General features: G+C 41.9%; 1 protein-coding gene across 1 annotated transcript in view; it reads left to right on the top strand.

Moving 5' to 3' along the window:
* The window catches only part of LOC307122689 (intelectin-like), a 64137-nt gene that overhangs the window by 23714 nt on the left and 14226 nt on the right, over positions 1–26197 (top strand). The window contains exon 7 of the mRNA XM_079810857.1: positions 8781–8884. Coding sequence (XP_079666983.1) covers positions 8781–8884 — 104 coding nt within the window. The remainder of the gene's footprint in view (positions 1–8780; positions 8885–26197) is intronic.

The raw sequence follows: 26197 nt of genomic DNA, 5'->3' as shown, positions 1-26197 counted from the left end.
CTAATTTAAATCATTTTTCTAGTTCTTACTTTTTTTTTAATACCTTGTATTTTCTTTTTCATTTTTATGTAAAGCACTTAATTACCATTGTGTATGAAATTTGGTATATAAATAAACTTGCCTTGCAATGAAGCTAAAAATATAAACAACTTCATCATCATGATGATATGCTATATTTTTACTATAAAACTCTTACAACAATCATGTCTTCTAATATCTTCAATTGTTGCGTATACTGAGCTGCAGCGGACACATTTCTAAACGACTTTATTTGGACCCATTGTCTCTTTAAAGGGTTACTAAACCCTAAACCAACTTTTTTTAGTTAATGATCTGTAATACTGGGGCTTTATTAATGCTGTTCATTGATTCGAGTAGATGTTTTGACATTTGAGTATAAAGTGTTTTAATTCTATAAAATATGGTGTAAAACCGCCAAAGTGCTGCCCTCTTAAGGTTGAACGGTGGCTACTGCAGTTGAATTTTCCTATTGGACGTTCTGGTACATCGTGACGTAGGATGGTACTTCCAACGGCTCACTATCCGCGCCCCTAGCACGAGCTCACCACGCCCTCAGAAATGTTTCCCCCAATCACATGATGAGAACGGCTTCACTCCAGTATGAACTGTCATGTTACATGAAGTAGAAACATTATGAATGAAACTCACTTGACACTTGCTTTAACATTGTAATGAAGATAATACGGTTAAATAATGCAGTTGTCAGTACACGTCAGGCTTTTCTTGCGATATTATTGCCGCCCGTCATTTGTACAGATAATTTTCATACATGAGACGCGTTTTCAAACCCTGACACGCAAGTGGTTGCCGCGTTAACGGACAACAATACCGTAACATGCTGGCGTATATAGTCTAACTTATTTGAGGAAATCCGTTTATAATAGGCTTTTAGGTCTGAACTTATTGATTCAGTTAATTTGAAAGAAAATACATCGTATGTATATCAGATATCTGATCTATTTTTAGTGGCATTCAGTGTAAGTCATTCTCCATATTTGCGACTCGCGAGTCAGACAGCTGTCAATCAACCCGTCACTGCGGGTCTCAGGTGCATGCCCTCCGCTCAGCCCCGCCCTCGGTTCGTCCCCTCTGTCTCCGCTGGGCTCTGCCCACTTTTCCAGCATTTTTTTTAAATTGCCAGTGGGTGGAGTTAAGCTCTGAGCAGGGGTTTAGTTACCCTTTAATACCGCGTGGTTTATACACATGTTGCTGCTGATTGGGCTGACATATTTGACACATCCACCAAATGAGAGAAAACGTATCTCAAACCCCGTTGCACACCGTTTCCTGGAAACATGTCGTTCAACCCTAGTCTGGGAACACACCATTGGCAGGGCTCAATCCGAGGGGAGGGATAAACGGTTGTCTATTAAATTCCTTATGCACGCAATAGGATAGCGCTACAACCAACCAGAGCAACAAAGAAGGTGAAGCGGAGCTAGTTGATAGATTAAACTTTCGGCGTATCTGGTCGGCAAAACTCAGAACACATCTTCCTTTTTTAAGAATGACTTCAGTGCCGTTCTTTGTTCTTTTCTCAAAGAAAAGCTTAACTCCAAGTCTTCCAGAGTTGCGGCCAAAGCCGATTCGAAAGACTGCTGTTCGCCTGCTTCTTTGTTTACAAGTAGCACGCGGAACAACTCTGCTGTCATTATGTTAAGCCCGCCCACCGACTCTATACACAATGTGATTGGCCTGACCCGAGTTTGGTTTTTCTAGCTCGCAAGCGAACGGAGAGTTGCTAGACGACCCTGGTTGGTTGCAAATTAGATGTGCTGTCACTAGGGTGCGTCTAGATTTCTAGGCTAGTTCAACCCGGAAACCGTAGCAAAACGTTGCACACCGGTTTGAACGTGCCCCAGTTATTCATCAGTTCCTCTCAACAGAATAAAAGTCCTATGCTGCTACAGCTGTGCAGGTTCTTAACGCATTTATTGCAACTACATTTAATCTTTTTCCCCATCAAATAACCAAAATAACTAATGGCTTGACATCTTTGACACACCGCCTGTTTTATTTAACTGAAAATCAAAAATCTGTGTGGCAAAGCTGCACGACGCACTGTACAGCACAGAGCCAATGCATTTGCACTGTATAAAGCGCAAACCAGTATCGATAAATGTGCAGCATGCTGAGTTTTGGACAAGGGATTCATTTGATATGACAAATATGAAAATATATTACATTATTTCGTATCAGTGTATTTTACAGTCACGGCATGCCTAGGCCTTCTTTATTGTGAAATTTATTTATTTTTTTTCATAAAGAAGTTTATACAAATGTAGGCATATGATATGTCATATAAATCAGTATTTGTTCCTCAAAGCGGTGCTGTTGTTTCAGTGATGGACTTTACTGAAAAGTGAATTTGACACCATGTTTTGATCAAGGAGATGCCAACTCGAAATGCCAATTTGAAAATATTACACATTAAAAAAAGTTTGTAAAAAAAATGCTCAGCCTACTTAAATTTTATAGGTAATGTTTTTAATTTTTAGTTTTTATAGGTAATGTTTTTTTCTAATCTTATTAAATATGTATGCCATCTTTAATGTTAAATTCTTGAATGTTAAAGTCTATTAAATTAGCATAACATGACGATGATGTTACCAAACGAGTCATTTATTCAACCGTTTTGTTCAAAATGCTGATTCACTCAGGAATAAAAATTCAAGTGGATGTTTATACTTTTAGGCCACTATACTCAGCCAACTGATTCGTTCACAGGCTCTGCGCTAAATTCTGTGTGCTATGTTCAGTTGCACAATGGCTCTGATTTGCTTTGGAAGTTTTGTTGGAAGAGAAAATAAAACACTGTTTTGTGTGACATCCATTAATACTTACTATTAATGGAAAAAAAACTCAGAAAGTCTAAAACAAAAGTTATGACTGCTGCATATTTACACTAATAACGATACTGGTTTGCGCTTTATACAATGTAAATACATTGGCTTTGCGCTTTGCCACACAGATTTCTATAGTGGTTCAGCAAAATAAAACAGGCAGTGTGCCAAAGATATAGGGGGTAATTGTGGGGAGATGCAAAGTAAATTAATATTTATGAGATAAACTAATATTTCACGCGTATGTTGATGAATTTTTGCCTACTAAGAAAGGCTTGACGGTATGCATCGGTGTGCGGCAGTTATCAGATGCGTTTTATCTCGTTTGGTGTGTGTGTCAAAAATGTCAGCCCAATAAGCAGCAACATGTATATAAAACACGCGGTATTAAAGGTCCTGTTCTTCGTGATCCCATTTTTCAAACTTTAGTTAGTGTGTAATGTTGCTGTTAGAGCATAAATAATACCTGTAAAATTATAAAGCTCAAAGTTCAATGCCAAGCGAGATATTTTATTTGACAGACGTTCCCTTTCAAAGCCTACAGCGAACGGCCGGTTTGGACTACATCCCTATACATCCTGCTTTAATTACGTCAGTAGAACAGTTTGTTGACTAACCTCCGCCCACAAGAATACGCGAAAAAGGGGGCGTGGTCTTGTTGCTCCCTCGTGGAGAAGAGGAAGTGTTGCGTTCGGTTCAGTTCGGTTGCGTTTGTCGTCATGTCGTTCAGACGCTGTTATTTTCATCCCGGAGTCAAATCACCTTTGTTTGGCCTTCAGGGGCTGTAGTTTGAGTGTGTTCATCTCCCCTTTATGGTAAGAGGCGTGACCTTTCCGGGCAACGTGCCCTAAGCTGCTGTCAAATCACAACACGGGAACCGCTGGCACAATCAGAACTCGTTACGTATTTCTGAAGGAGGGACTTCATAGAACAAGGAAATTCTCAGGCCGTTTTGAGGACAGTGAAAACAGCAGTATACAGATAAGTAAATTGTGTGAAAAATACTGTGTTTTTTTACTCATGAAACATGAACACATGTTATATTGCACACTGTAAACACAATCAAAGCTTCAAAAAAACACGAAAAACGGGACCTATAAAGAGACAGCTCACACAATGGGTCCAAGTAAAGATGTTTACAAATGTGTCCGCTGCAGCTCAGTATACACAACAATTGGAGATATTAGAAGACATGATTGTCGAAAGAGTTTTATAGTAATATATATATATATATATATATATTAGGGATGCAACAATACAGTTAGTCCACGATTCAATACATACCTCGGTTTTTAACCACAGTTTTCGGTTCGGTTCGGTTTTTTGCTATTCTATTCTTAGGCGACAGGAACAGCAAGAGGTTGAGGGGAAAAAAGACTATTTTTTATTGCAATACTCTTTCTTTATTTTACTTAAAATAATTGAAAAACCTTACTTATACTTTAAACTTTACTTTAAAAAGAAACCTTGTACACATTCCTAGTGTATTGTATAATATAAAATAAATATATATAAATATTTACACTGGCAGCTCAGAGCTGTACAGCAGCATTTAAGTATGAGATTGAATTAATAAATGTAAAAATAATACACTACATAGACTTCACTATAAAATATACATTGATTCTTATTAAAGCTACTGTATTAGTTTTTCAGTCAAGATCAGTGAGTGATTTTCTCTTTGTCTTTTGTTGTTGTATTAACATTAAAGGGATAGTTTGTTCAAAAAGGAAAATTCTGTCATCGAGAAATGAATACAGGTTTGAAACAATATTAGAGTGAGTAAATAATGACATTATTTTAGAGGTGAACTGTCCCTTTAAGGACAGCATGTTCACTAGGCTGCCTGCTGTCAATGTAAGACCTCCGTGCATCTAATAGACACACGTGATTTTACTTTCACTTTAGACATATCCAACTGTGTTTATGTTAACCGTGTGTGTATTTGACAGTATTAGCGCAGTTAGATGACTACTTAGTTCAGTAATCACATGTTTGACAGGCGTTTAGTGCACTTGCTCGGAAAAGCGCATGTTAAAACCGCGCACGCGAATGAACCGGCAAGGCTTTAAAACGCATACAAATAATGAACGTTCGTGATTGTGAATAACTATAGTGTTACGTGAGTATAACTCTACCACTAAAGTGTGATGTGAATGTATGTCGAGTTGTTCAGTATATTGGGATGGAGGAAAATGATAGAATTTGCAGAAAAATAATTAATTCAATGCAAAACCGAAAAACCGCAATTCACAAGCGCGTATTGAACCGTGAATGCCGTACCGAACGGTTCAATATTATATTGAGAATTATGGCATCCCTAATATATATATATATATATATATATATATATATATATATATATATATATATATATATATATATATATATAATCAACATGATGATGTATTTATTTATATCTTTAGCTTCATTGAACTGCCAAAATACAGACAGCACATTACATGTCCCACCAGAGACAGTAATATACTGGACCACTGTTACACAACAATAAAGAATGCATATCACTCCGTCCCACGGGCAGCTTTGGGGCTCTCTGATCACTGTGTGGTTCATCTTATTCCGACCTACAGGCAGAAACTGAAATCAGCAAAACCTGTAATAAAGACTGTAAAAAGATGGACTAATGAAGCAAAGCTGGACTTACAAGCCTGCCCTCGATTGCACTGATTGGACTGTTTTTGAAGCTGCTACCACCGATCTGGACGAGCTCACAGTCTGTTACATCATACATCAGTTTCTGTGAGGATACATGCATTCCTACCAGGACATTCTTATCATTTACTAATGATAAACCATGGTTTACTGGGAAACTCAAACAGCTTTGTCATGCCAAAGAGGATGCTTACAGAAGTGGGGATAAAGTCTTGTATAACCAGGCCAGAAACAGACTGACAAAGGAGATCAGAGTTGCTAAAAGAAGCTACTCTGAAAAGCTGAAAAACCTGTTTTCTTCCAAAGACACTGCCTCAGTCTGGACAGGCTTGAAGAATATCACCAATTACAAGTCACCATCCCCCCGATCTGCTGAGAATCAACAACTGGCCGATGAGCTGAATGTTTTTTACTACAGATTTGAAAAGCCCAGCCTCACACCACACACCCACTCTGATCTGCAATTCACACGTCCCCCATCACCTTCTGCGCCCCCTCTCCTCCCCCCTCCTGCCATCCAACCCGAGCTTAAGGTCTGTGTGGAGGATGTGAGCCGAGTCTTCAAAAAACAGAAGACTAGGAAAGCTTCAGGCCCAGACGGCATCTCATCTGCCTGTTTGAAAGCCTGCGCTGACCAACTGGCCCCAGTCTTCACGCAGATCTTCAACAGATCACTGGAGCAGTGTGAAGTTCCCTGCTGCTTCAAACGCTCTACTATCATTCCCGTCCCCAAAAACCCCAAAATCACTGGACTTAATGACTTCAGACCTGTTGCTCTCACGTCTGTGGTCATGAAGTCGTTTGAAATACTGGTTCTGGCCCACCTGAAGGACATCACTGGACCCTTGCTGTATCCTCTTCAATTTGCTTACAGAGCAAACAGGTCTGTGGATGATGCAGTCAACATGGGGCTGCATCATATCCTGCAACATCTCGACAGACCTGGGGCTTATGCAAGGATCTTATTTGTGGACTTCAGTTCGGCCTTCAATACCATCATGCCTGATCTTCTCTCAGCTAAACTGACCCAGCTCTCCTTGCCACCCTCAATCTGTCAGTGGATCTCCAGCTTCCTGACAGACCGACAACAGCGAGTGAGACTGGGGAAACTCACATCCAGGACTCTCACTACCAGCACTGGCGCCCCCCAGGGGTATGTTCTCTCCCCACTGCTCTTCTCCCTGTACACCAATGACTGCACTTCTAAAGACCCCTCTGTGAAGCTCCTAAAATTTGCAGACGACACCACTGTCATCGGCCTCATCCAAAACGGTGACGAGTCTGCTTACAGACTGGAGGTTGAACAGCTGGCTGTCTGGTGCAGTTATAACAACCTTGAGCTCAACACGCTCAAAACGGTGGAGATGATTGTGGACTTCAGGAGGAACAGCCCAGCTCTCCCCCACTCACCACCATGAACAGCACTGTGGAAGCAGTGGAGTCATTCAGGTTCCTGGGCACTACCATCTCTCAGGACCTGAAGTGGGACAATCACATTGACTCCATTGTGAAAAAGGCCCAGCAGAGACTGTACTTCCTTCGTCAGCTGAGGAAGTTCAACCTCCCACAGGAACTGCTGATTCAGTTCTACTCGGCTGTCATTGAGTCTGTGTTATGCACTTCCATCACTGTCTGGTTTGGTTCAGCTACCAAATCTGACATCAAGAGACTACAACGCACAATCCGGACTGCGTATAGGATTATTGGTGCTCCCCTGCCAACCCTCCAGGACCTGTACTCTTCCAGAGTGAGGAAGAGAGCAGGGAAAATCATCACAGACTCCGCTCACCCTGGACACCTCCTGTTTGAACTGTTACCATCAGGACGGCGACTCCGATCACTGGCCACCAGAACATCTAGGCACAGGAACAGTTTCTTCCCACAGGCCATTTCCCTCTTGAACAGTTAAATACACCCTCTTCCCTAAAGTGCAATACTCTGACTGTTTAATGCAATCTTCTAAACTCAGGAGATTATTTATATTTATATATTCATACTACTCAAATACTGTAAATATGTTCATAATCTGTAAATGTTTAGTCTGACTAAACGTAACTGTGACCTTATTGTGGCGAGCAGCGAGGCTGAGGGACCGTGAGAGCGGGACGAGGCCGCGGTCATTAGTGATGATGATCGCCAGCTGCCAGTCTGCCTCGTGTCTCACGGAGGAGTGACAGGACTATAAAGGAGGAGCGACGACAGTGAAGGACGAGAGAGGACCAGGCCTGGATTATAATTTGTGTTTTGTTTTGTTTATGTATGTGCGCGGCAGTTGTCCGTGAGGGGCTGCCGCTTTTACTTTCACTTTGTTCATTTATTTTATTAAAGTTTGTTGTTGACCGTTAGCCGGTTCCCGCCTCCTTCTTCCCTGAACCTACATACCTTACTACACTTATATTTTTTATACTATTTTTCATATTTGTATTCTTAGAATTTGTATTACTATGTTCTTGTTGTGTTTGTTTTGTATATGTACACTGGAAGCTTCAGCACCAAGAAAAATTCCTTGTGTGTGCAAGCACACTTGGCAATAAAGCTCTTTCTGATTCTGATTCTGATTCATTGCAAGGCAAGTTTATTTATATACCAAATTTCATATATGGTAATTAAGTGATTGACATAAAGTGAGAAAGAAAATACAAGCAATTAAAAAAGTAAAAACTAGAAATAAAATAAAATAAAATTAGAATTGATTACCAGGAGATAAAAAAGTTTAATTAAATGGGATTGGGATGTTGTCTTTTATTCTGGACGGCAAGGGCATTGTTTGCATGTATTTTGCAGTATTATACACGTATTTATATCGATTTCTTCAGGCTCCGAAAATTCCTCAAAAAGAACACAAAGAATGGCCTTCTCGGCTGCCATAGTTACAACTCTTGCATCATCAGAACAGGGTGTTCAACGCTGCACCATTTCCATTTAAAAAAACGTTTTGCACCGTTTTGTCGGGGCTAAACGCAGCCCAGGTGACAGCACAGTTTGATGTCTGGTTGACCAATCAGCGGAAAGGGGCAGTTCATTCCCGCCCACATATACAGATTGAATAATAAAGCTGATTGTTTGTTTTCAACCTCAGAACTTTAAAATAAAAAAATCAAGCCAAATTGTATTATTATTATTTTTTTTTTTTATGAATTTTATGAATTCTGATTTCAATATTAAATAAAAAAACGAATGTGATTGGAAGATACCCTGATTCAAAAGACATGTCATCAATTATATATTCTGTGCTTTCTTCAGCAATATTTGAGCCTGGATTCATCACATTCAGAGTCTTCAATAATGAAAAGGCAGCCATGGCTATTTGTTCGGGCGTTAAACCAACCGGTTGTGACATTGAACATGTGAGTTAAAAAAATACTATGGATTATTTACAACAGTGTTTATGAAAAGCATTTGTGACGTGCTGTTAATCACCACAGGCAATTATTCAAGCTTTATTGTATAAATGAAGAGGAAACGTCATGGTTACATATGTAACCCTCATTCCCTGAAGGAAGGGAACGTTACGTCAGTTACTGACGAAATGGGGTTTTCGCTTCGAAGCCAATCGCCTTTGAGATCTACAAAATGAGCCAATGGCATGAAAATGCCATGGGTCTGCGGAATTTGCATAATGCAACCCCGCCCCACCGCGTGGTTATAAAGGGCGTCGCATTGCACACTCGCATTATGTTTACCTGCTGAAGAGCCGAGGCATGAGCGCCTGGCCGTTCCAGCGGTACAGCGGTAGTGGCATGGGGACTTAACGTCTCCGTTCCCTTCCTTCAGGGAACGAGGGTTACATACGTAACCGAGACGTTCCCTTTCAGTCAGTACACTACGAGTTACGTCAGTTACTGACGAAATGGGGGTCCCAATTCAATCTCGCCTCAACGGCTTTCTTACAGCGTCCTGCGCTGACCCGAGATCCCTGACGTGAGTCTGAACACGAACAAGGGACTGGGCTCAACGCTAATACCAAGGTACACTGGGAAGCATCCAGTCCGAGGAGTGGAATGGCGCAGCAAGCGTTGACACCCGTACCTGTCCAGTTACTGGCCATTTGGGGCGAGTACACGAGAGGACACAGGCTCGACTTGGAGATTATAGAATCTCGTGAATGTGTTAGGTGTCGCCCAGCCTGCAGCTCTACAAATGTCTGTCAGCGAGGCGCCATGCGCTAGACCCCAGAGGAAGCAACATTCCTAGTGGAGTGTGCTCTAACCAAAAAGGGGGCACAGCATGCCTTGAACCTGGTATGCCAGGACAATGGCGTCCACTATCCAGTGAGACAACCTCTGCTTGGAGAGAGCCTTCCCTTTCTGCTGCCCTCTGTAACACACAAAGAGCTGGTCTGAGCTCCTGAAACACTTCTCGCCGAGAAGAGCACCAGGTGACGAAGAGGTTCCACTTCAACGCATAGGCCTGTCTGGTAGACGAGGCCCTAGCGGAAGTGGAAGTGATGGTAGCCGCCACCTGAGGTGGCAGGGTACTCAAACCTGCCGCGTCCCGTCTAAGTCCGACACGTGTAGGTTCCAAAGATCGGGACGTGGGTGCCAAAAGGTTGCACTGTCTCTGAGTCAGGAGGTCCTTCCTCAGAGGGATCGACCAGGGAGGGGCTGTCGCAAGGAGTACTAGTTCTGAGAACCAGGTCCGGCCGGGCCAGTACGGGGCGACCAAAAGGACCTGCTCCCTGTCCTCCCTGATCTTGCACAGAACCTGTGCGAGAAGGCTTACTGGGGGAAACACATATTTGCGTAGGCCCCGCGGCCAGCTGTGCGCTAGTGCATCCGTGCAGAGGGTTCCCTCGGTCAGGGAGTAATACCAGCGGCAATGGGAAGAGTTGTGGGAGGCAAACAGATCTATCTGTGCGTCGCCAAACTGTTCCCAAATCAGCTGGACCGTCTGGGGATGGAGTCTCCATTCCCCCGACAGCGTCTGAACCCGTGACAGCTCGTTGGCCGCACGGTTCAGTTCTCCCGGGATGTGAACGGCACAAAGCGACCTCAGATGCTTCTGACTCCATAAGAGGAGGTGGCGGGCGAGTTGCGACATCCGGCGGGAGCGTAGACCACCTTGTCGGTTGATGTATGCTACTGTCGTCGTGTTGTCTGAACGGACCAGTACATGCTTGTCCTTGAGCAGGGCTCGGAATCGGTGCAGGGCAAGACGTACGGCCAGCAACTCGAGGCAATTGACATGCCATTGGCGCTGGGGTCCTCTCCAGGAGCCCGCGGCAGCATGTCCATTACACATGGCACCCCAGCCCGTGGCAGAGGCATCTGTTGATACAACAACATGCCTGGAAGAAAACTGAGGTTTGCCCATGGGGTGAGGGTCTGACGGCAGGCCCGAGTCACTGGGACTTAGAGCGTGCCCTGTTGCCATGCCCACCTCGGGACTCGATCGTGAAGCCAGTGCTGAAGCGGTCTCATATGAAGCAAGCCAAGCGACGTGACCGCGGCTGCGGATGCCATATGCCATATGGCCCAGGAGCCTCTGAAAGTACTTCAGTGGAACCGCACTCTTGCCCTCAAACTGGTGAAGACAAGTCAGCAGTGACTGCGCGCGCTTGCTTGTAAGCTGCGCGTACATGGCGACCGAGTCGATTTCCATACCGAGAAAAGAGATCCTCTGCACTGGGGAGAGTTTGCTCTTTTCCCAGTTGACCCAAAGGCCCAGACGGGCTAGGTGCTGGAGCACCAGGTCCCTGTGTTCGCAAACCTGCTCTCGAGAGTGGCTCAGAATCAGCCAGTCGTCGAGGTAATTCAGGATGCGAACCCCGTGTTGCCTGAGTGGCACAAGGGCTGCCTCGACGACTTTCGAGAAGACCCGAGGGGACAGGGCTAACCCAAATGGGAGAACCGTGTACTGATATGCCTGCCCCTCGAATGCAAACCGTAGAAACGGTCTGTGTCGAGGAAGAATGGAGACATAAAAGTACGCGTCCTTCAGGTCGATCGCTGCAAACTAATCCAACGGACGAACGCATTGAAAAATACGTTTGGCTGTCAACATCTTGAATGAAAGCCTGTGCAGGGTTCGGTTCAAGACGCGCAGTTCCAGGATCGGTCGTAACCCACGGGTTTTCTTGGGTACAATGAAGTAAGGGCTGTAGAAGCCAGACTTCATCTCGGCTGGAGGGACAATCTCGACCGCACCCTTCGCCAGTAGGGTGGCGATCTCCGCACGCATGACAGGGGCGTTGCCACCCACCATGGTATAACGGACTCCCCGAAACCTGGGGGGAGATCGTGCGAACTGAATCGCATAGCCGAGCCTGATGGTGCGATCAAGCCAGCTGGACAGATTGGGAAGCACAAGCCAGGCTCCCAAAAACTGAACCAGCGGGGTCATGCAAACCACAGGCGTACCCACGACGGGGCAGCGAGGCGGAACGACCGGCCCAGACATGGGAGGCATGGGAGCGTCCCGAGGTGTGGGCGGGGTCGAGTTCCGCGCCCTGACAGAAGAGACCAGGGAAGGACGAACGTTCCACTGGGGTCTCGTCTGCCAGGGGGCTGGTGACAGAGGGGGCTGAGAGTGGTGAGGCTGGGTCGCGTGGCCCACTGCCAGCCGCGCCCTCTTGGGGCTCGGAGGTGGATATGTCAGTTCTTTCTTTAACCATGAATAGAGTGCCGCCGACCATGAGGCCAGTGGCGGAAGGGGAAAACCAAGGATTCTCCCCCGGCCCTCCACTGGGGGAAGGAGTGGTCCTGCTACCATCTCCTGGGAAAGAACCGATATCACCTCCGAGCCGCCCGTCTCAGGACCGCCGCTTAGACTGCTGTTGGGGTAACAGTTTAGGACCCAGGACCAGTAGTGAAAAATGAAGACCAAGAGTCAGGAGTTAGATTAATTAAAGAAAAATTTACTGAATAATAGTTTGCAGTTTCATCAGCAGAAGCCAGCGTCAGAGTCTCTCGTGGAATCGCAGGCCAGACTCTAACTTACAGAGAATTTTGCTCACCAGTTATACTGGTTACAAGGACACTGATTACATCAACAATAACAGATGGCCTAAGCCTTAATTGGCTACAGAGACCTAAAAGCCTAAACATTTGTCACACATGTATAGATATGCCGGAATGGCGTAGTTTAGTCAGGATGCTCGTCGCAACATCCCTCCCAGGCGGGTAAGATTGGCCTAGGGCGCCGTAAAGGGCGCCTGCATGTCGGGAGGGGGTCAGGCCCCGATCAGATAGCTCCAACAAACCTGCACAGAACATGTGAAACGCACACACATACAAGCACTAGGGCATCACACTCTAGTTAATGTCAGGGGATTATGACCGTTTATCAAGAGAACACTCAATACCCAAACAGCGATACCGCCACAGCTATCCTTCACGAGAGTGAGCCATGCATCCTGGCTGGAGGTCAACCCAGAGCAGCTGGGGAGACTAGATTTAACACTACAAAATCATCCTCAAACTAAATACATAAAAGTATAAAATCACACAGAATTACAATCATCTCTAGATTACATATGAAAGCAGAGAAAGAGATATTTATTTGGATTATCCTGGATTATTCAGGTTATGGATATAATAAAAAGAATCATTGAAAAGGATATGTGTATAAAAGAAGAGACACAGGTATCTGACCTGCCGCTTCAGTCCCCCCTTTTAGACCAATGGGCGGTCCCATACCGCACGTCTGGTCTACCGGTGAGGTCACTACGGAAGGTCAAGTGGTGACGCATGCTCCCCTGACGGGTCACACTTGTCACTTCACCTCATCACGGACATGCTGGCCACTAAAAAGACCAGTCCCCGTTTTGAGGCTCTTTACCCCTTCCACTCACAACAGGGCCCCAATGTTCTTCTTTTCTCAAAACTCCTGATCCACATACTGATAACTTGCTTTCTCTCATTGGCCCTCATTTATCAATCTTGCGTAGAAACGGGCGTATATGTTGGCGTAAGATTATCCTTACACTCCTCTCACCGCCTGATTTATGAAGCTGTGCGCACCTCTGAAATCCAGGCGTACACAAAACCTGCCCTTGATAAATGCCACGGCTGAAAACGATCGTCATTAGAATAACACGCCCCTATATATTCAAGTCTCTGCCTCCCCCACGCCCTAATTTTACGCCATGGACACACGGAAGACGGCAAAGAAGCGAAACTTCTCTGACGTGGAGATCGAGACCATCACCAGGGAAGTGGAAAAAAAACTAAATTGTTTTATTTGGGAGTTTAAAGAGTGGGATTAAAGGCGCCCACAAAAAGGTGTACGGTGGAAATCCAGTTTATATAGCTGTTTGGATGAGAAATTACCTATCACAATTCATTATTTTACTGCATGTGTTTTGAAATAATTAGCATTTAATTTCGTATCACGTCACATGTATTGGGGTGTACAATAGTGATGATGATGTGATGTGGAGTACCATTCATTCACATTAATAATTGCATGACAATTTGTAAGATTCTTATTATTAGGGGCCAAGCACCGAAGGTGCGGAGGCACCTATTGTAATCGTTAGATTTCTTATTATTATTATTAGGGGCCAAGCACCGAAGGTGCGGAGGCACCTATTGTAATCGTTAGATTTCTTATTATTAGGGGCCAAGCACCGAAGGTGCGGAGGCACCTATTGTAATCGTTAGATTTCTTATTATTAGGGGCCAAGCACCGAAGGTGCGAAGGCACCTATTGAAACCGTTCCCGTTCTTATTATTATTATTCATCTTCTTCTTCTTCTTCCGCCACGAAGTCTATGGCAGCCCATAGAACCGTATGGTAAAAAGTTGTGAAATTTGGCACACTAATAGAGGACAGTCTGAAATGTCACTGTAGCAAATTTGGAGTCTCAAACTCAATCCCTCTAGCGCCACCATCAGTCCAAAATTTGACTCATGTTTATGCTAATAACTTTTGAACCATAAGGGCTAGAAACAAAATTCTTTTTTCCTCTGATTCCTTGGCTCAAGGCGATTCGATTGCACCCTATGACGTCATTTTCCGTCATAAAAATTTTCCCGCCATTTTTAATTTTCCGAAAAACCTACTTTTACGAACTCGTCCTAGACGGTTCATCCGATTTGCACGAAAATTGATCCAGATCATCTTCAGACCATGCTGACAAAAAATCTTGCAAATCAAGTTGATTCGTCAAATCATTTGCGATAAACGCGCAAACAAATTTTACGTAGCGGTTGCAAAAACACTCTTAAGGCAATATCTCCGCAACGCTTTATCGTATTTAAACCAAACTTGGTACATGTCATCACAAGCATGACTTGAGGCAACATACAGCGTTTCGGCGCAGCGCCACCTACTGGTCCGGAGATACGAAAAATTGCTATTTTTGCTTATAACTTCTGAACTGTTTGTCCAAAAATCATAAAAGTTGTCTCGTTACATTCAGGACGGCATGCCGAGTCGTCTGATATTCAATTTTACCATATCGGCCATTTTGGCTGTCGGCCATTTTGAATTTTGTCAAAAAATGCTATATTTTACAAATGCATTAGTATATTGTTACTAAACTCGGTATGTGACTTCCTTGCTATGCCCTGAAGGTACTCAAAAAGTTTTAGGGCAGTGCCACCTTGTGGTCAAAAGATATAACAAACTTGACAAAAATGCTAATAACTTTTGATTAAATTAGCCTAGTATATTGAAACTGGTCATAATAGAGTCATTGGCTCATGCCGATTCAATTGCAACCTATGATGTCATTTTCGGTCATGATAATTTCCCCGCCATTTTTAATTTTCCAAAAAACCTACTTTTACGAACTCGTCCTAGACGGTTTGTCCGATTTGCACGAAAATTGAACCAGATCATCTTCAGACCATGCTGACAAAAAATCTTGCAAATCAAGTTGATTTGTCAAATCGTTTTCGATAAACGCGCACACAAATTTTGCGTAGCGGTTGCAAAAACACTCATAAGCCTATATCTCCTCAACGCTTTATCGTATTCAAACCAATCTTGGTATATGTCATCACAAGCATGACCTGAAGCAACATGCAGCGTTTCGGCGCAGCGCCACCTACTGGTCCGGAGATACAAAAAATGGCTATTTTTGCTTATAACTTTTGAACTGTTTGTCCAAAAATCATGTCTTCCGCACCATGCTTTGAAGGTACTCAAAACGTTTTGGGGCAGTGCCACCTTGTGGTCAGAGGTTATAACAAAATTTACAAACATGCTAATAACTTTTGATTAAATTAGCCTAGTTTAATGAAACTGGTCATAATACAGTCATTGGCTCATGCCGAGAACAGAGATACAAATTTTTCCATATTTGGTCAAACATCCTGTCCTCAATGTTCTTATTTGATCAAAACCTACTTTTTCAAACTCATCCTAGACCGTTTGTCCAATTTCCACCAAAATCGAATTGTATCATCTTCAGACTGTGTCAAAAAAAAGTTAGGGATTTTGCATCAATAGATGAAACTGTTTTTGTAAACCGCAGCGACGAAGTTGAGCCATTATGCCAAAATTACTCTTGAGGCTGTATCTCTGCAATGCTTTGACATATTGGCATCAAACTTTGCATGTGTCATTGTTCCCTTATTCTGACCACACCACATCAATTTCGTGTCTGTGCCACCTATTGGTCAAAAGTGATAAACCATTAACTTACATTATCAGTGACTCAATATATGATATTTCAGCCATTTTGCCTAATCTTCTTAAACTGTATAATTGTTAATTGTTGCAGTTGGTCTGACACTCTCAGACTACAATGCGTTTTTCAGCCTTTTGCCTAAAATCATCTTAAAATGTGATTAATTGCTCATTGCTCCAGTTGATCTGACACTGCCAGCCATTTTGGCATGTCTTGTCTTCTTCTTTGCGCTTGGCCCCGGTATTGCTGCTTGCAGCTATATTTAGGGGCCAAGCACCAAAGGTGCGAAGGCACCTATTGAAACCGTTCCCGTCTTTTTTTCTTCCGCCATGGGAGTCTATGGCAGCCCATAGAACCGTATGGTAAAAAGTTGTGAAATTTGGCACACTAATAGAGGACGGTCTGGTATGTCACCATGGCAATTTTGGTGTCTCTATCTCATTCCCTCTAGCGCCACCACCTGTCCAAATGTGTACTCATGTTTATGCTAATAACTTTTGAACCGTAAGGGCTAGAAACGAAATTCCTTTTTCCTCTAATTTCTGAGCTCGTGCCAATTCGGTTGCACCCTATGACGTCATTTTCCATCTTGGATATTTCCCCGCCATTTTCAATTAACCGGAAGACCTACTTTTGCGAACTCGTCCTAGACGGTTCATCCGATTTGCACGAAAATTTAACCAGATCATCTTCAGACAATATTGACAAAAAATCTTGCAAATCAAGTTGATTCGTCTAATCGTTTTTGATAAACGCGCGAACAAATTTTACATAACGTTTGCAAAAACACACTTAAGGCAATATCTCCGCAACGCTTTATCGTGTTCAAACCAAACTTGGTACATGTCATCATAAGCATGACTCGAGGCTACATGCAGCGTTTCGGCGCTGTGCCACCTACTGGTCTGGAGATACAAAAAATGGCTATTTTAGCTTTTCTTTGCTGAACCGTCTGTCCAAAAATCATAAAAGGGGCCTCGTTAGATTCGGGACGTCATGCCGAGTCGACGGATATCCAATTTTACCATATCGGCCATTTTGGCTGTCGGCCATCTTGAATTATGTGCTAAAATGCTGTATTTTATCAACGCATGAACGGATTGTTGCAAAACTCGGTATGGGTCATCACCACGATACCCCAAAGTAGCCTGACAAGTTTCGAAACAACGCCACCTAGTGGAGATTTTTTTTTTTAAATGCTCAGAACTTTGGGTGTGGTTGACTTATTTTCACGAGACTCATCTCCTTAGACTCCTGAATCGTTGCCGAGTCCAACGATACCACACTTGCCAGGTTTCGCCGTATGGTTTGTGCACCGTTGTAATTTAGCGCTTAAAACATTTTTGCCGATATCTTCGAAACCGCTAGTCCGATCGAGACGAAACCAGCGTCAGAAGTTCGGAAACATAGGTCGTTAGGCAGAATCGCGAGCCCAAATGTCAAAATATTGATAGTAAGGGGTAGTAAAATCCAATCAAAGTCAGGTGTCAGGCTGAAACCCTATTGTAACTGTTCATTTTCCCATGATGCATCATTCTCCAGCTAAAACTGATCGGGCAGACCAAACCGTAAGTCGTAGAGACTTGAAACTTGCAGGGCTGGTAGTACTCACAACGACTACTGACGTCACCGAAGCCCGCCCCGATCGGCCTGACGGGGGCGCTACAGCGATCAAAAGTACCAAACGGCGATCAAAAGTACGAAACGGCTCATAACTCCTCAACCGTAAGGCGTAGCCTCGAGTGCCTTAAATCGCTGGAATCCTTGGCTCAAGGCGGACAAAATGCATGCCTCGGATTTGCTCGCCCTTCAGGCGTCAATTTCGAGATATTTTAGGTTTTTTGTAAAACCTACTTTTGCAAATTACTCCCAGGTTCTTTGCCTGATCAGAACCAAACCACTGCAGAAATGTTCTCCGGAGAGTGCTTATCAATAATTATAAAAAAAATATCATATTTTGATTCATGATTGGTAAGAGGAGCCAAAATGTACGATGTGACCGGGACCTCTTTTACTAAAATGGCTATAACTCGTGAACAAAATGAGATATTTTCACCAAGTTCAGGTCACATATGTATGAGCTCAATCTGAGATCACATGAAAAAAAATCGCAATTATTGACCACTTGGTGGCGCTATATTAGTGGAAAAACACATGAAAATGCAATATACACACCCAAACATTAGTCAGATGAAAATGGGCATTCATTGTCTTCGTCCAGGTTGCCATGATAGTCTATGAGGAAATTGGTGTATCTCAAAAAACTTTCTATATGTCATTGCCACAATGCCCTGAAGGAGCCTGAGAAATTTCAAGCCTACGTTTTTCACAGCATTCACCTCCTTAGACTTCTGAATCCTTGCCGAGTCCAATGATACCAAACATGCCAGGTTTCACCTTACGATTTGTAAAAAGGTGTACTTTAGCACCTAAAAAACCTTTGCGAATGTCTTCGAAACAGTTAGTCCGATCAAAACAAAACCACATCAGCAAATTCAGAAACATAGGTCAATAGCTAAACAATAATGACAAAAAGCCAACATTTTGGAAGGAAGTGGCAAAAAAATCCAATTAATGCAGCCCATGCTTTCATAAATATAAGTGGCTATAACTTCAAAACAAAATGAGATATTTACAACAAATTTGACACATATTTATGGGCACACATTGAGGACACCTAAAAAAAAGCAGAGATGTGTTATAACTGTAAAAAAACCCATATTTTTCATTAGTTAAATTGCCTGTATTGCCGTGAATGCTCTTTCCCATCTTTGATCTAAGTTTATTTATTTCTTTGGATCCTCATTAGCCAACAACTAGGCAGTGACTACTCTTCCTGAGGTCCCAAAAAGTAAAAACTACAAACCTACATTAAAGCTGCAAGAGCAATGAAAGGGTCCTCGCTCCTGTGCCACCACCAGAGTATGTGAGCAGAGTGGAGCGGCATCAATTTCCCATTCACGCTCTAAGCGTTCAATAATCACTCCGCTCCAGCTCCACTCCGGGTTCACCATTTCCCACTCCCAGCTCCACTCCTCGCTCACTGATATCAGAAACACTGCTCCGTCTTCGCTCCGAGGAAATTTGCGTCTATTTAAGTAAGCTCAGAAATGTCACAAAAATTTGCTTTATAACATTCATTAAATGAAAAAAAAAAAATAACAATAGGCGATAGTTTCAACGTGCTTTATTGGAACATTGTGTGCAAAAAAAAATACGACATGCCAAGCTCATTAGGCTTTATCAGCATTAAAAGTTAAATATCATTTCTGCTTTTTGCAGTGCAAATTTAGTTGAGAATCATGAAAATAGTACTACGTTTTCATCCGTTATTTTATCTACGGCTCACTATACATTACAGATTTCTGCTCATTCAAAATAAGATCCAGATAAGCAGATAAGCACTGTAAGACTACATTTGTTTGAATGCATTAGAGAGAATGCTTGTGTGTGTGAATAAGTGCTACCTGTTTAAAATGTGCTTTCACCCGATCATATTCAGTATGTAGAAGGTACAAAAAATTCCTTGAACTATAACATCCCGCTCATGTCCGTCGTCGTCATCATAACCTTTACATTCTTTCTGATTTGAATGATCCATCTGTGTGGTGGAAGCGGCAGTACTGAAGCTAGTTAAACGTGTTTAACGTGTGTGTGTATTGTGGATAAAAAAGCAGTTTTATTATGGGCCATTGACAATAATTGCACTTGTGATGGAGCGGTAGTGGAGACTTTTTAAAAAATCACGCCGCTCGACTCCTCGCTCCGTTCCCACTCCACTCCGCTCACATACTCTGGCCACCACCACCTTGTGGGCTTTAGGAACACAGAGCATGGTGGGCAAAATGCATTTAAGTATATAAAAATAGGAGGACTAAATCAATCATTTGTATTTGCCACACTTCCTGCTACCAGCTGGTAGCACTATGACTAACTAAAATTTTGGCAAAACATCAGAATTTGTCAGGATGCCGCGGACACGCCGTTCAACAAAACTCAAGATCTTTGAAATTTAACATCACTAAGGCTTAAGATTAGACTGACGAAATATGATTCTGGTTCAATCTTAATGAGGAGTTACCCACAGGTGGCACTATAACCAACTGAATATTGGCATGTAGACCGCCATCGGTACTCGGGCCCTAATTAAATCAACAACAATAAAATTAAACATACAAATCCCATTAAATGTTCCTTCCATTTAAAACTAATTTTACTTCTTAAAATATGTAATATCTGATAGTAAATCATTCCATATTTTCATTCCTCTATATATTATAGTCCATTGTTCTGCAGTGATTTAAAAAAAAAAAATACATGACAGTCCGTGCACACTTTAAAACAGGAGAAAGATCATTGGAAAAATAATGATGACAATAATAGTCCTAAACAACTTCCTTGAGGAACACCACATTGCTCTTTAAAATCTGAATAACTTCCATAATAACATAAACATTGTCACATATTAAACAGATAACTTTTAAACCAATGCAGACAGTAAGAAGTACATATGTGACATTTCAATTTATCCAGCAATAATTTATGATCCATTACATAAAATGCTGAGCTAAAATCTAACAATGTATGGACTCTGAGGACACATAAAAAAAGTGGTGGGATTGTGCGTCTTGGTGACGCTATAATAGAACACAACATGAAATTCCCATTGACTACAATGTAGTATTTTTTTAACTCGTCCTAGACCGTTTGTCCGATTTCCACCAAAATGAAATCGTATCATCTTCAGACTGTGCCGACAAAAAGTTATGGATTTTGCATCAATAGATGAAACAATGTTTTAGTTTACCACAGTGACGAAGTTGAGGCATGATGCCAAAATGACTCTTGAGGCTGTATCTCTGCAATGCTTTGACATATTGGCATCAAACTTTGCATGTGTCATTGTTCCCTTATTTTGACCACACCACATTTATTTCGTATATGTGCCACCTATTGGTCAAAAGTGATTAACCATTAACTTATATTATCAGTGACTCTATATATTATATTTCAGCCATTTTGCCTAATCTTCTTAAACTGTATAATTGTTCATTGTTGCAGTTGGTCTGACACTCTCAAACTACAATGCATTTTCAGCCTTTTGCTTAAAATCATCTTAAAATGTGATTAATTGCTCATTGCTGCAGTTGATCTGACACTGCCAGCCATTTTGGCATGTCTTGTCTTCTTCTTTGCGCTTGGCCCCGGTATTGCTGCTTGCAGCTATATTTATTATTCATCTTCTTCTTCTTCCGCCACGAAGTCTATGGCAGCCCATAGAACCGTATGGTAAAAAGTTATGAAATTTGGCACACTCATAGAGGACAGTCTGAAATGTCACCATAGCAAATTTTGAGTCTCTAACTCAATCCCTCTAGCGCCACCATCAGTCCAAAATTAGACTCATGTTTATGCTAATAACTTTTGAACCATAAGGGCTAGAAACAAAATTCTTTTTCCCTCTGATTCCTTGGCTCAAGCCATTTCGATTGCACCCTATGACGTCATTTTCCGTCATAATAATTTTCCCGCCATTTTTAATTAACCGAAAAACCTACTTTTGCGAACTCGTCCTAGACGGTTCATCCGATTTGCACGAAAATTGAACCAGATCATCTTCAGACCATGCTGACAAAAAATCTTGCAAATCAAGTTGATTCGTCAAATCATTTGCGATAAACGCGCAAACAAATTTTACGTAGCGGTTGCAAAAGCACTCTTAAGGCAATATCTCCGCAACGCTTTATCGTATTCAAACCAAACTTGGTACATGTCATCACAAGCATGACTTGAGGCAACATGCAGTGTTTCGGCGCAGCGCCACCTACTGGTCCGGAGATACAAAAAATGGCTGTTTTTGCTTATAACTTTTGAACCATTTGTCCAAAAATCATAAAAGTGGTCTCGTTAGATTCAGGACGGCATGCCGAGTCGTCTGATATTCAATTTTACCATATCGGCCATTTTGGCTGTCGGCCATTTTGAATTATGTGCTAAAATGCTATATTTTACAAATGCATTAGTGTATTGTTACTAAACTCGGTATGTGACTTCCACTCCATGCCCTGAAGGTACTCAAAAAGTTTTGGGGCAGTGCCACCTTGTGGTCAAAAGTTATAACAAACTTGACAAAAATGCTAATAACTTTTGATTTAATTAGCTTAGTATAATGAAACTGGTCATAATACATTCATTGGCTCATGCCGATTCAATTGCACCCTATGACGTCATTTTCGGTCATGATAATTTCCCCGCCATATTTAATTTTCCAAAAAACCTACTTTTGCGAACTCGTCCTAGACGGTTTGTCCGATTTGCACGAAAATTGAACCAGATCATCTTCAGACCATGCTGACAAAAAATCTTGCAAATCAAGTTGATTCGTCAAATCGTTTTTGATAAACGTGCACACAAATTTTACGTAGCGGTTGCAAAAACACTCATAAGGCTATATCTCCACAATGCTTTATCGTGTTCAATCCAAACTTGGTACATGTCATCACAAGCATGACTTGAGGCAACATGCAGTGTTTCGGCGCAGCGTCACCTACTGGTCTGGAGATACAAAAAATGGCTGTTTTTGCTTATAACTTTTGAACTGTTTGTCCAAAAATCATAAAAGTTGTCTCGTTAGATTCAGGACGGTATTCAGAGTTGTCTGATATTCAATTTTACCATATCGGCCATTTTGGCTCTCGGCCATTTTGAATTATGTGCTAAAATATTATATTTTACAAACGCATTAGTCTATCGTTACGGAACTTGGTATGGGTCTTCCGCACCATGCTTTGAAGGTACTCAAAAAGTTTTGGGGCAGTGCCACCTTGTGGTCAAAGGTTATAACAAAATTTACAAAAATGCTAATAACTTTTGATTAAATTAGCCTAGTTTAATTAAACTGGTCATAATACATTTATTGGCTCATGCCGTGAACATAGATACTAATTTTGCCATATTTGGTCAAACATCCTGTCCTCAATGTTCTTATTTGATCAAAATCTACTTTTTCAAACTCATCCTAGACCGTTTGTCCTATTTCCACCAAAATCGAATCGTATCATCTTCAGACTGTGTCAACAAAAAGTTAGGGATTTTGCATCAATAGATGAAACCGTTTTTGTAAACCGCAGCGACGAATTTGAGGCATGATGCCAAAATGACTCTTGAGGCTGTATCTCTGCAATGCTTTGACATATTGGTATCAAACTTTGCATGTGTCATTGTTCCCTTATTCTGACCACACCATGACAATTTCGTAACTGCGCCACCTATTGGTCAAAAGTGATAAACCATTAACTTATATTATCAGTGACTCTATATATGATATTTCAGCCATTTTGCCTAATTTTCTTAAACTGTATAATTGTTTATTGTTGCAGTTGGTCTGACACTGTCAGACTACAATGCATTTTTCAGCCTTTTGCCTAAAATCATCTTAAAACGTGATTAATTGCTCATTGCTCCAGTTGATCTGCCACTGCCAGCCATTTTGGCATGTCTTGTCTTCTTCTTTGCGCTTGGCCCCGGTATTGCTGCTTGCAGCTATATTTATTATTATTATTATTATTATTCCGCCATGGAAGTCTATGGCAGCCCATAGAACCGCTTGCGGGAAAGTTGTGAAATTTGGTACACTGATAGAGGTTATTACCAATAGTACCCACACCAATTTTGGAGTCTCTAAATCAATCTCTCTAGCGCCACCACCTGTCCAAAGTTTGACTCATGTTTTTGCTAATAACTTTTGAACCATAAGGGCTAGAAACAAAATCTTTTTTTCTTTCGATTTATTGGTTTAAGCCGATTCGATCGCACCCTATGACGTCATTTACATCATTACAATGTTCCCGCCATTTTGAATTAACCGAAACCCAACTTTTTCGAACTCCTCCTAGGCCGTTGGTCCGATTTACACGAAAATTGAACCAGATCATCTCCAGACAGTGTTGACAAAAAAACATGGAATTCAAGTTGATTCGTTAAATCGTTTTTGATTTACACGCAAACAAATTTTACGTAATGCTTGAAAAAACACACTTAAGCCAATATCTCCGCAACGCTTTATCGTATTCAAACCAAACTTGGTACAAGTCATCACAAGCATGACTTGAGGCAACATGCAGCGTTTCGGCGCAGCGCCACCTACTGGTCCGGAGATACGAAAAATGGCTATTTTTGCTTATAACTTCTGAACTATTTGTCCAAAAATCATAAAAGTGATCTCGTTAGATTCAGGACGGCATGCCGAGTCGTCTGATATCCAATTTTACCATATCGGCCATTTTGACTGTCGGCCATTTTGAATTATGTTCTAAAATGCTGTATTTTATGAACGCATGAACGGATTTTTACGAAACTCGGTATGGGTCATCAGCACGATGTTCTGAAGTAGCCTGACAAGTTTCAAAACAGCGCCACCTAGTGGATAATTTTTTTTTTCAAACGCCTATAACTTTAAGTGGGGTTGACTTATTTTCATGGGACTAACTTTTTTTGTCTCCTGAATCCTTGCCAAGTCCAACGATACCAGACTTGCCAGGTTTCAGCGTATGGTTTGTGCAGCGCGGTAATTTAGCGCTTAAAAAACATTAGCTGATATCTTCGAAACCGCTAGTCCGATCGAGACGAAACGAGCGCCAGAAAATCGGAAACATAGGTCGATAGCTATACGTCAATGCCCAAATGTCAAAATATTGATAGTAAGGGGTAGTAAAATCCAATCAAAGTCAAGTGTCAGTCATTTTTTACATGTTTTTTCATATAAATGTCTATAACTCCAAAACGAAATGAGATATTTTCACCAAAATTGACACACACATGTATGGGCTCAATCCGATGACACATAAAAAAAATTGTAGGATTGTGCCTCTTGGTGGCGCTATAATAGAACAAAACATGACATTGGCACTGTACAACTCAATGTTTTAATGTGGTGTTTTAACGGTTTTGCTTCAAATGTCTTTACTCATTTTTTCAGTTGGTCTGCTGCTATCTTCCTTGTTTGCTTCTGTTGCGCTTGGCCCCGTTAATGGCTGCTTGCAGCTATATTTATTATTATTATTATTATTATTCCGCCATGGAAGTCTATGGCAGCCCATAGAACCGCTTGCGGGAAAGTTGTGAAATTTGGTACTCTGATAGAGGTTATTACCAATAGTACCCACACCAATTTTGGAGTCTCTAAATCAATCTCTCTAGCGCCACCACCTGTCCAAAGTTTGACTCATGTTTTTACTAATAACTTTTGAACCATAAGGGCTAGAAACAAAATCTTTTTTTCTTTCGATTTATTGGTTTAAGCCGATTCGAACGCACCCTATGACGTCATTTCCGTCATTACAATGTTCCCGCCATTTTGAATTAACCAAAACCCAACTTTTTCAAACTCCTCCTAGGCCGTTGGTCCGATTTACACCAAAATTGAACCAGAACATCTCCAGACAGGGTTGACAAAAAAACATGGAATTCAAGTTGATTCGTTAAATCGTTTTTGATTAACACGCAAACAAATTTTACGTAAAGCTTGAAAAAACACACTTGAGGCAATATCTCCGCAACGCTTTATTGTATTCAAACCAAACTTGGTACAAGTCATCACAAGCATGACTTGAGGCAACATGCAGCGTTTGAGCGCAGCGCCACCTACTGGTCCAGAGATACGAAAAATGGCTATTTTTGCTTATAACTTCTGAATTGTTTGTCCAAAAATCATAAAAGTGGTCTCGTTAGATTCAGGACGGCATGCCGAGTCGTATGATATCCAATTTTACCATATCGGCCATTTTGACTGTCGGCCATTTTGAATTATGTACTAAAATGCTGTATTTTATGAACGCATGAACGGATTTTTACGAAACTCGGTATGGGTCATCAGCACGATGTTCTGAAGTAGCCTGACAAGTTTCAAAACAGCGCCACCTAGTGGATAATTTTTTTTTTCAAACGCCTATAACTTTAAGTGGGGTTGACTTATTTTCATGGGACTAACTTTTTTTGTCTCCTGAATCCTTGCCAAGTCCAACGATACCAGACTTGCCAGGTTTCAGTGTATGGTTTGCGCAGCGCGGTAATTTAGCACTTA

This window comes from Gobio gobio (assembly GCF_949357685.1).
Source record: "Gobio gobio genome assembly, chromosome: 2".
In the NCBI taxonomy this organism is placed as follows: Eukaryota; Metazoa; Chordata; class Actinopteri; order Cypriniformes; family Gobionidae; genus Gobio; species Gobio gobio.
This window is presented reverse-complemented; position numbering and strand designations above follow the sequence as displayed.